Source organism: Trachurus japonicus, chromosome 2 (genome assembly GCF_045865225.1).
Source record: "Trachurus japonicus isolate A0001 chromosome 2, Traja_1.0".
Lineage (NCBI taxonomy): Eukaryota > Metazoa > Chordata > Actinopteri > Carangiformes > Carangidae > Trachurus > Trachurus japonicus.
The window spans coordinates 5440865-5453269 of record NC_140908.1 but is presented as its reverse complement, the minus strand read 5'-3'; the positions used below and the strand labels follow the sequence as shown (position 1 = coordinate 5453269).

Here is a 12405-nt window from a genome sequence, read left to right as displayed (position 1 = left end):
CACATGGATGTATTTATAGAGGATGGATGCAGGTTGTTGTTTTTAAGAGTTGCATTTGTTTTATTCATCATATTAAAGCAGAAGTAAGCGATCCGGTCGTTTTGGCTAACTTCTTGTCAGCCGATGGAGTTAGCAGTCCCCACGTCACCACATTCACGCGCATCCCTTGGCTGCACACACACAGAGAGGACCGCCCCTTTATGCCGTTCTCTCTCCTCATTGGATAAAGGTTGTAGGATACAAGGAAAGTTTACAGCAGAGCAGAGTGACTGACAGACCCGTGTTTCAGACCAAACACTCTATATAAGTGATTGCTGTCGGAAGATAGAACTATTTAAGACTTATATTAACACAAATATTCTGCTTACTTCTGCTTTAATTATTTAAAGTTGTAACTCATTAGGAAATAGTATCAGTGAATTTCATTTTCACACAGCTGGTATTTCTCACTGTGACTCAGTGCGACTAAATGTGCGGTGTATGGTGTTGGTTAACAGTCTGACCTCTGACCCCCGGCAGGTACATCAGGACGCTGTATCTGGGCGTCATGTCCCGTCGGCAGAAGGAGCACCAGCGGCGTTGGTACTGGGCCATGATGTTCGAGTACGCGGACGTCAACATGCTGCGGCTGCTGGAGACCTTCCTGGAGTCGGCGCCTCAGCTGGTCCTGCAGCTCTGCATCATGATCCAGGAGAACCGGGCCGAGACGCTGCAGTGTAGGTGGAATTGCCACGTTTACAAACACAACGCCATTGTTTCCATGTATCCCACACAGCACATACGAATCAAACAGCTGCACAAACAGTAATTAGCAATTTGCACACACACATACACACACACACACACATGTCGTGCCTAGTAATTTTGCGGCTGCAGATGGCTCTGCTTTCTGCTAGCTCAGGTCGTCGGACAAAGACGGCACCGTCAGAAAGAAGTGTTGGGGGGATGTGCGAGCCATCAGCCTCCTCCTCTCCTAGTTCATCCAGGAAATGCATCATCTATCTCTGTGGCCACCCACTGGAGTTATTCATCCCCATCGCTCTGGAGTTGTGGGACACTCTCGTCTTCTTTTAATGCAAATATGTGACTAGGGCAGGGGGTGGATGCATTGCGCACACAGCAGCTGGCCCACTAAAAATGACTTTAAATTGTCGACTCACACCATTAGGAGTCATCAAGCTTCTTCTGCTGTGTCACACACGACCACTTATTTAAGGATGTGCTTGAGTTATCACACCCACACTGACTTTAAATACATTTGTACTTTTTGTTTCACGGACCTCGAAGCCTTGATTTGGTCTTTTTGTCCTGATCGACTGACTGACTCACTCCCCATCTGTCTCTCCGTAGGCATCTCCTCCTTGGCCTCGCTCCTGTCTCTCGCCTGGGTTCTGGCCTCCTACCACAAGCTGCTCCGGGACTCTCGTGACGACCAGCGCAGCATGAGCTACCGCGGGGCGCTCCTGCACCTCTTCTGGCGCCTCTTCACCATCTCGTCTCGCGTCCTCTCGCTCGCCCTCTTCGCCTCCCTCTTCCACATCTACTTCGGCATCTTCGTGGTGGTTCACTGGTGCGCCATGGCGTTCTGGGTGGTGCACGGAGGCACCGACTTCTGCATGTCCAAGTGGGAGGAGGTGCTCTTCAACATGGTGGTGGGCATCGTCTACATTTTCTGCTGGTTTAACGTGAAGGAGGGCCGGACGCGGTACAGGATGGTGACGTACTACATCGTGGTGTTGGCGGAGAACACCATCCTCACCGGGCTGTGGTGAGTCAAAGTGAATTCTTCTTGTTTTTTAAAGGGATAGTTCAACATTTTAGCAAATTCGCCAATTGCCAAAATCCCTATAGCTATAGCAGTAGGTTCATTACCTTTAACTATTGGTGCATTGGTGCATGAGCTGCTCAGTGAACACAATGGAGGTGAATGATACAGGTCCCCTGGCCCTCAAAACTCATCAAATACACAATCCAACATCTCCAAAACGCTCCGGTGGACAAGTTGTGACCTGCACATTCACCACGCTATGAGATTTTTCAAATCACTCCGCCCAGCAGCCGTGTCTGGAATGTAGTTCCGGCTGCGTTTGCCTCAGAAACAACTCATAATGTTACATGACTATTTCATGGCGTGGTGAATGTGCAGGTCACAACTTGTCCAGCAGAGCGTTTTGGAGTTGTGGGATTGTGTATTTGATGAGTTTTGAGGGCCAGGGGAGTCCCCGGTATCTCGTGTTCACACATTAAACTCCGCACAGGAACAAAACACTTGGCCTCAGTCCCCACCCTGTACCGTTCACCTCCACTGTGTTCACTGAGCAGCTCACGTCTCTGCTCCGCGGATCTCACAACAACATGCACCGATAATTAAAGGTAATGAACCTACTGCTATGACTATAAGGATTATGGCAAATTGTCGAACCATCCCTTTAAGCATGTGACCTTGTATTAATTAACCCTTTGTGTCACCATCATCCTGCAGGTACGCCTACAGAGACCCAGCGTTGACGGACTCGTACGCCGTCCCAGCGCTGTGCGGCGTCTACCTGACCTTCGCCGGCGGCGTCCTGGTCATGCTGCTGTACTACGGCTTCCTGCACCCGGCCACGGCCCACCTGCAGCCGAGCCCCGCCTCGTCCTGCTGCGCCCAGCTGCTCTGGGGTCTGCCCCTGCCCCCGTCGGCCCCGCCCACCGCCCCGCCCACTCCGGCGCACATGACCAAGTCACAGACGGAAGAGGATGTGGCCGAGACTTGTCTCCCCGTCTTCCAGGTGAGGTCGGCGCCCATCACCGCCGCCAAGCCCGAGGGCCCGCTCATAAAGATCGACATGCCCAGGAAGCGTTACCCGGCATGGGACGCCCACTACGTAGACAGGCGCCTGCGGAGGACTATAAATATCCTGCAGTATATAACGCCGGCCGCCGTGGGCATCCGCTACCGTGATGGACCGCTACTGTATGAACTGTTGCAGTACGAGTCCTCACTCTGACAAAAAAAAACACAACACAATCACTCACACAATCGCAAACATAAGCACATGTGCCACCATTATTTTAAAAAAATGGGTAACACTTTACTTGAATAGGTATTCATAAGATTGACATAAAACTGTCATAACGATGACATACAGCTGTCATAAACATCAATGAATACTTATGACAGCTGTTGTTAAGTGTCATTCGGTAAGTTATGTCACTTTTGATGCAAAGTTGACATTATTTGAGATGTCCTTGTTATGAGAACTTGACATAATTTTTAAAGTTTGGCAATTAAGTCTGCTATGATAGGTTATGTCGTCTTTATGTCAAGTTGTCAGACCAAAAACATCTCAAACAATGTCAACTTTGGATTAAAAGTGACATAACTTACCGAATGATACTTAACAACAGCTGTCATAAGTATTCAATGATGTTTATGACAGCTGTTATGTCATGGTTATGACAGTTTTATGTCAATCTTATGAATACCTATTCAAGTAAAGTGTTACCAAAAAATGTATGTATCCATGGATGTTAGAGAAGATTTAAAAAAAAAACACAAACGCACACACAATGTCACACTTGATATAAGCACACAGACACAAAAGCAATCTATTACACTCAAATGCACACACACACACTCACAAGCACACATGCAAATGCACGCACATTTCCTTGCAGGCACCTGCGACCTGCGAGTCCCATGGCCATGACTCACCAAGCTGCTTCAGCGCGAGTCCATCTCTCTCTCTCTCTCTCTCGTTATCCCTCCGTCTCTCTATCTCCAGCTCCTCTGATTGCTCTTCATCCGGTCTCACTTCTTTAATTTTACACACCCGTGCTCCGCTGTGAAGAAAAAAAAACAAACAAATCAACGTACAACAACAACAAAAAAAAAAGAAAAATTGAGCGCAGTTTGGCCACCGCATGCCGTTTACGTTGTGTCGCTCACACTTTCACGGGTTTCAGTAGAATAAAAAGATGTGACAAAGAAAGACCAAAAGTCACTTTTAATACAAGGAGTTTGTGAACATGTTGTCGTTAGTCTAGTCAAAAGGTAGTGTATATATTTTCTATGTATAGAGGGGATGTTTTTTATGTATCGTTACGTTGTTGCCGACTGTGGACGGGCATATAGTTTCTCGGGGAGGGGGGTTGGTTGACGAGGTTAGCGGGAAGTAGCAGAGCATGACGGGAAAGATGGAGACACAGATGGTTATTAGCATCTGATGCACACTCAAACAAATAAAAAACCTGAGAAGTATGCTTATTCCTTTTCGCCAGATTGTTAGATGAGCACAAATCTCATGTCTCTACACTACCTATGGAGCTAATTAGCTAATGTTAGCATTAAAAAAAAGCGGGAGAAGTGGGTTTATGGGCAGTTCCCTGCTGTGACTGTTTCTTGGCAGGCTACACTGACTTCCTCGAGTCTTTGCCAGCCAATAAATAGTTACAGTAAATAACAAACGGTGCTGGTAGGAGGATTTTTTACACTTTGGCCAGAGCCAGGTTAGCTGTTACCCCCTGCTTTCAGTCCTCACACTAATCTGGGCTAATTGTCTTCTAATTGTAGTTAATGCTAAGCTAATGCTTAGAGGATGCTCATTCTTAGCCATACGCTGTGTTAGGAGACCATGAACAACATTAGTGCTTACGTTATCAATAGCTAAAGATAAGTACTAGCTGCACTTACTTAGATTTCATGAATATAGGCCATATCCATAGAAAAAAGGTTACCCCACAAATGAACCCAAACCCGCAGGTTTTATATAAAGTTGGCCATTACACATAATTAACACCCTTAAAAGCAAATATGTGAAACCTAAAGTACTGTTGAAGTCTTAGTGCCTACAGGAAGAGACATAAAGCAGAAGATGCCTGTCACACTGTTGCAGTACAACAGTTGTTCTCCATCATTTCCTGTTATGCTTAAAGGAGTTGTGGGAGATGTATTTTTCTTTGCTTACTCCATCAACAATTGTTAATGCTAACAAAACCAACAGATTCCTGATTAGACGACAGAAAAAAAAGAAAAGAGAGAGCAATCGTGTCCAGATTTTGAACAGAAAGAGCAAATGCAGGACTAATTATTTCTGATCTCTGTCTACTACATTTTCCCCTGCGTGATGTCTTAATCGTGTCGGTCCCACGCTAACAGGGTGCTGCCAACGGAGCTGATATAAAACACTTTTGTACTTCAGTCATCACAACACTCCCGATGACTCGTCTTCTCCTGTTCCGTGTCCAGCATCAACTCCTCCAAAAGCCACCCACGGCTGAGCTGTGATGTATGGCTCATTATTTATTTTTTTTGTTTGTTTATCCCCGTGATCCAAGCTGTTAACATTGGCAGGCGACAACAAACGAGCCAAGATGATGTGAGTGATGGGCCCCATCGACGGGAACGGTGCTCCTGAAACCGCGCACTGTTAACAACAAGGTGGCGGGTGAAAACAAGGGGTTTGGAAAAGGTGGTGAAAGAGTTTCAACCGTCCACACCTTTAGAGCAGGTAAAACCCGGCTGTGAGCCATTTTCAAATGGTGCAATTATTAACGATGAACACAAACACACACACGCTTCTTATTGCTGCTGTCCAAGAGGAGCGAGCAGGTGAAGGAAAGATTTCAAGAGCAAATTAACAGTGTTAACAAGGGGTACTTTGACATATTTCTGGAGTCTCTTCTTTAACTTTTGTCCAGATGTCCCTGTTAACGAGGGGCCAAGTTGACAGCAGGCTTAAAGCTGCTTCCTCTGTCTTTGGTGTGGAAATAATAACAACTGACGGAAACTGAATCAGTAACAAGTGAAGCGGTTGAACCATGAATTAAATATTTCCAGCATCTTAAATATGACCACATGGTGACTTTAAATGATCCGCAACATTAAGAGGTTTGTTCATTGGGTTATAAAGGAGAAAATCTAGTAGTACCCCCTTTAAGTTTAAACAATGTGAACAAGGAGCAAGCTTGCATTTTTCTTTCCCGTGGTGCTAGTCAATAAAAAATAAAAAAAAAAGGGCAAATCACTTAATTTGCTGCAAACAGGCAAGGCAGATCCAGTAGATGCGAACGCGCAACAGAAGCAGCAGCAGCGTCGGTGTTCATATGGTGCAACACACTCAAGCTATGGAGTCAATTGGCTGCTAATCCCACTTCATATGGTGCAAAATATGAAACACACATGTACTTATGGTGCAATAAGGGCAGATTGTCTCTTTGAATTATGGTGCAACTTGTGTACTGCCTTCAGTTATCAGCCAAGGCTGTGCCAAAGGCTCCGTCCAAATGGACAACTGCTCTTCCTGCAGAAGCTATGCAAGTCTCCGACGCAGGGAGATGTGCTTAGTGTACATGCTCACAACACACACACACAAACACACACATACACAGGGTTTTTTCCTCTGCAGCAGGGAGATATGCTTAGTACAAACATGCAGGCACACAGTGAAAAGTAGAGTAACAACATGGGATGTGTCCCTACCTCACCGCTTGAACACACACATAAACACACTCACATTCACACACTAACGTCCAATAATCCCTTACCCCTTTATAATTTGGGAACAATATTCATATGGTGCTATTGAGTAAAGCTGGGTGGTTTTTGTATAGTTGTGGTTACAGTGTTATGAAGAATTTAGCCAAATATGTCTAGATATCACATTATTCAGATCGGTTGAATAGCGTCATTCAATCAATCTGACTCCTCATGTAGAGTGTACATAAAAACAGCAACACCTTCTCCCTCTGTCAAACTGAGTGACACGTAAAAGCTACAATGCCTTAACCGCTCGACAAATGCAGGTGGATTCTTCTTTATTATTTTTTGATTTGATTTGATTTTTCCAGATATTTGAGTCATGGATATGTGCAAAAAAAACCAAACACACACACACATACATGCACATTTGGAAGGTGGTGCTTCTTTTTTGCTACACTCTTATCTGGACGTGCACTGTACATTAAGCATGGGTTCAGTGTGTCAGAGCACAGAAGTAAAAGGCAAACAGCATACTTTGTTAGCACGTTGTCCTAAAAAAAAATGAATATGTGCCATTTAGAGAACACAGTCAAGCATTTTGTGTTAGTTTCACAGCCCGTGCTCGTGAATTTCTTGCATGAATGTTCTAGATTTGAGGGGCACATGTGCCCCCCCCAAAAAAAAAGGCAACGGCAGACGTGTAAAGTCTTGAAGAGTCACCTATGTGTTTCCTATGTGCTTCTGGGTTGTTAAAGGGAGATTTATGTTGAACTGTCCCACTAGCTTTTCCCCTCAGCACTGACCTCTGACCTTTTCAGCCAAACCCCACGGCCCCTTTGCACCCAGAGCTTCGGCCAATCAGAGATCAGGTTTAACACAGCTAAATCAGGTCTGACACAACCAAAAAAACAAAAACAAAAAAACACAGTTCTCTCTTTAAAGGCATTCATATGTGGCATACAGACACAACTACAGCACCACAATCAAAATGCAGGTTTATTTTTGAAATAATGTTACCTTTCTTATTATCCAGTCGTGAAAAATCCACAGATCCACACTGTTGAGTCTGCACGCCACAAATGAAGAGCTTCTTTCTTCACCCAAAAAACCAGAGCCTTAGCCAGGCCCACTCTGTAAGAAATTAAAATCCAGTCAGTGTTATTGTATGGCTACACATCCACAGCTATGCAAAGTTGCAGGCAGAATAGTTCTGGGCTTGGATAACCTTTACAAAAAAAAAGAAAAAAAAAAGATCATTATTGTACTCATGTATTGCTTGTTTTTATCATTAATTTTTGCCTTTTTTGTTTGTTTACAACGACGAGAGAAAGCAGAAAACATAAAGTGTCAATGTGCAACAATGCAAACGTGACGTACCATTTGTTTACATTTTTCAAAACTTTTTTTTTCATTTGTTTATGATGATTTGTATTATTTTTATGCACTTAATTTACAGTTTTCTCTATAACATTTGTCTGTTAAGTAGGTTAAAATGTATCTGGCATGGGGGAAAAAAACAGTGTAATGCACCTTTATCTTGGAAATAAGCGTGATGGATGCAACCTCCTAACTGAGGAGTGTTCATCTGATTGTGAAAATCAAAACCAGAAAGTTTTTCTGATACTTTAATTTCTTTGGAAAACACATAAATGTTCCACTATCAGGGTCTGCAAAGCATATGAGGCCTGTGGTTCGGCTGAGTGTGTATATGTATGTGTATGTGTGTGTGTGTGTGTGTGTGTGTGAGCATGTGTGTGTGAGTGTGCAAGCTACCGTGTATGTGTCAGTAATGCTTCATATGCTTTTCTTTAGCCAAAGTTTTACTTGCTTGGTCCAGAGCTGTGAAAGTATCATGACTCATTGTGGTTTTTGTAGAACTCCAGGCCAGACGCTAAGCTGTTTCTGATCTCAGACCAGTTTCTACCAGATTTGAGTTAAACTACAACTTAACTTTCCATTAAGAAGTGAGGAGGCTCAGTTGTCTCGGCACAAAATACACAAATTCTACCATAGAGAGTGATTTTGGAAGGATGTCAGTGGTTTGACTCAGGTCTGGATACTATAAGCACAGGGCAGGGTCAAACTAAACTTTATTGTGGATGTACCTATAAGATGTACCACAAACTTTTATTTTGTCAAGGTCATGCTTTTCTACTTTGTTCTTCAGCTTGGGAAAAAAAAAAAAGTAGCTCTAGAGAATTCGATGTGCAAACGTAGCTTTTATTTTCAGTGGTTGGCATTTTGATTGTAAATACCTTTTTCTGGTAATCCTCCTCAGTTGGATCTATGTTCGATGAGTTTGCTTAGATGGCTCTTTCAAATGTACTGATAGTAAATGTTCTTTATAAATATCCAGAATGTAAGATGACAGAAGAAAAATGACTTTGACTGGAAACTGTGTTTTCGTAGGAGTCTGTGCCATCGTGTTGTCTTGAGTATAAGCACACTGATATTAGATCTGTAGGCAGGGTGAGGTTTTGGGAGGTGATTTGCCAGACAGCCAGAAGGACAAATAAGCAATTGATTGATTGATTGATCCAGTAAACATGTCCCTCAGTCATTTTTAATAGCACTGCACAGAAAAGTGACACTACAAGCCACAACAATTGATATAAAAAAAATCAATCAATCAATCAATCAAAAGATTTGATAAATAAAAACACTTTGCCCTTTTACATTTTACGTTTGTGTACACAACAACAAGGAAAAAACAAGAAAATTTAGCTATTTAGCTATTTTCCATGGCAACCAGCTAAACTAATGCTGCGTTCGAGACAACTCGGAACTCGGAAACCCCAGTTGAAAGTTCGAGACGCACTCATGGCAGACCCGACCTGGACAAACTTTACATTCAAAGTGCTTCACGTAAGGCGTAAAAACATATCAAAGGGCACAAAAACTATATAAAAGGAACCCTTTTAATGTATTTTGGCATTTAAATGCATTATAATCGATATTTGATCGTTAACGGTATGGTTCTGCACAGGTGTAGAATCAAAGTTAGAACGTCTCTGGTAGAATGCAGATTTCGAGTGGTCTCGAACGCAGCGTAAGCTAACTGTTTCAAGCTAAGAAAAAAGTGTTTAAAAGTAAAAAAAAAAAAAGTTTAAACATGACGTTTAACCAAAATAAAAGGCAATTTAAGATTCATTTATTAATTTAAATAAGAATTATGGTCTCTAAATGTGCTTTAAGCAGCTTGATAAGATGGACATTTTTGCTGTGTGAAGCTAGATGCTAATTGGCGGTTTAGCATATTAGCACCTGTTTCAAACATGGCGGAAGGAAATGCTCAATAAAGCAATTTAAAAAATAAGGAAGGAAACGCTCAAAATGTACCTCTAGTCTTTGTCCCAACGAGATATCCGGCTGTCTGGCTTTCATCTCCCCGACTTCACTGTAGAAACGATGGCTGTTGTCATCAACTGTGTTCAAGCCGCTCCGGCATCAGCTCATATAAATATATATAAAAAGAACTAAACTAAACAGACAAAAAACAGCAACAAAAAAACACCATTCAGGAATCTTCCGGTCTTTGGAGGAATTCCCAGAATTCATAGAGAATGTTTCCACCAACAACAACAACAAACGCGAGAGAAACAACACAAGTTGTTTTCTCCAGTTTGTCTGTGTATTCTGTGTCTATGATAGTGTTAAAGCATTCTGGGGGAAGCGGTGAATGATATTTTCAATGGCTCTAGGTGGCCAGCGTTAGGAAATATGTTATTTTTGTTACAATACCTCCTGAAAAATAAAGTCTATTTATCTGTGAAGAGACAAAGATTTACAATAATACAGATAGAAATTATGACAGATTTTAAATGATGTAAAACATATAAATGAAAACATGTACAGTTCATTTTGTTTTGAACATGATACAGAAATGTATATGCATCAATATTGAGTTTGATTTTATATATTTACCATTTTATTACATTGTAATGTTGTGACTGCGATTGAGAAAACAAAACAAAAAAAATATAAAGGAATATAAATTAATTTTTCCAAATGTGTGTCGCTCTTCTTTTCCATCTGAGTGAGTTTTTTTCATTCCTTTGAATAACGATGGAAAAAACTCAGATTTTTAATTATATTTATTCTTTTTGAAAATCTCATGAAACCACAGAAATCTCTATACCGGCCAGACAGGAACTGCATTGTACAAAAAGTGTTTGTTTATGTTTTCAGACCTTGAAAGCAGTAAAGATGAGGATCAAACATGTGATAAATGTTATGATGAGACCATCCTGTGTATTTTCCATTGGATTTGTCACTTGTTTTTTACTTCATGGCACAGAATAGGAAGGAATAGGAATGGAGGGATTACAAAATAAAATCGCAGCTCTTACCTGAAACAACCATGTATAATGACAAACACCAACATATTGACCATGGCCTCATTAGTTTTTGGTTGATTACATAAAGGCAACACATGTAATTTCCCGAAGAGCAATGCCACATGCAGAACCAAGAACGTTGATCCTTTCTCATTTCAGCTGAATGATGCACACACACATGAACAATATGTACATATCCCTTGATATTTTAAAGTTATTTTTGAGGCATTTCATGCTTCATTGAAAAAAAAAAAAGTGACAAGAGACTGGGGGAATGACATGCAGTAAATCATCCCTGTCAGAAATCGAACCGGCAATCACTGCTACAGACTATGCTGACACGGGATGTGCTCTAACCACTTGACCACCAAGCACATAAATAACATATCATATACGATCGGAGAAGCCTGTGATAGTCTGCTGTATGAAAAGACCAAAACCAATGATGCATTAGTCCACCTTTGAACCGTGAGATCTCCGTAGCCTCTCAGACCCAAGTCTACTGGTTCCTACTGTAGTTATTAACAACACATAACTCCAAGTACTTGACCAAAAACAGCTGGGAGTTGTAGTCTTTAGCAAATGTCACAATCCATTTGTGTAGGATAGTGTTAAGTAGCTTTTTCTTAAGGGCACGGAGGCTCACACAGACACAACACTTGTTAGTTGGATCAATTCACTGTTGGTTTTGGTGTTTCATTGGGTTTATTTTTGAGAAAAATAAAGAATATAGCCAGACTTACGCTTCTATAAATAAGACAATCAGTAACTTTCACAAATCCCTGCAAACAGCCACGTGAACTGTTAAAGTTCCCTTGAGCAGGACATCAAATCTGCGGCAAATAAAATGAAAACTGACTTCAAAAGTATTTCAAGTTTTAACCCAGCTCAGTAATTTATAAATCTCAACCCCACCTGTTGCCAATAGTAACTTTTACATTGCTTAAATTTCATGAACCAAATCCCTTTGTTGGATTCCCTTTTACCAGATCGTGAGTGCCTCTTTCAAGCCTGTGTTGTCCATCTAAATGCATCTTTGGTATAATTCATTCATGTACATGGTGATTGACAGACAATTTGCATAGAAATCACCTTTCTAAAACAGCTCCTCACATCAGTCCTCTCCATCTATTATATTACAATTTAATAGTAAAAAAGTGTCAGGTTTCAGATTTCAGCTTCTAACCATGCAAATGTAGATACAAGGACGGTTTAAGCATGATAGAGATGAATTCAGACTCAGGTATCATAGCAACAAATAAACCAGAACAGTAACATTACAAAGAAAAACCTGAAAAATAAAGATAACCAAAAGAAAACCAATTAAATCTCTGTGAGGCTTTCCTCAATATACAGATAGAAGACAATATAAATGAGCTAAGGGCTCCATCTGCTGACCAAAACAGACATTACAAGTACAAAAAAAAACTACACAGCTCACACTTAACATGAAATAAATCTCTTAAATCAGTGGCTCAACAAAAATCTCTTAAAAACCTAAAATAAAATTCCATAATATTATTTTTTACCATAACCAGTTGCATTTCCTGACAAAACACAACTGGTTTCTCATCTCATGTGCAACAGGACTTTCTTTTTTACAGC

At 41.5% G+C, this 12405-nt stretch overlaps 1 protein-coding gene across 1 annotated transcript in view; it reads left to right on the top strand.

Annotated features, from left to right (window-relative positions):
* Positions 1-3038, top strand: part of LOC146990667 (XK-related protein 6-like) — a 6239-nt gene extending 3201 nt beyond the window's left edge. Inside the window, exons 2-4 of the mRNA XM_085796946.1 lie at positions 520-716; positions 1351-1768; positions 2483-3038. Of these exons, the coding sequence (XP_085653072.1) occupies positions 520-716; positions 1351-1768; positions 2483-2990 (1123 nt within the window). The 3' untranslated portion in view covers positions 2991-3038. The remainder of the gene's footprint in view (positions 1-519; positions 717-1350; positions 1769-2482) is intronic.
* The last annotated feature ends 9367 nt before the right edge of the window (positions 3039-12405 follow it).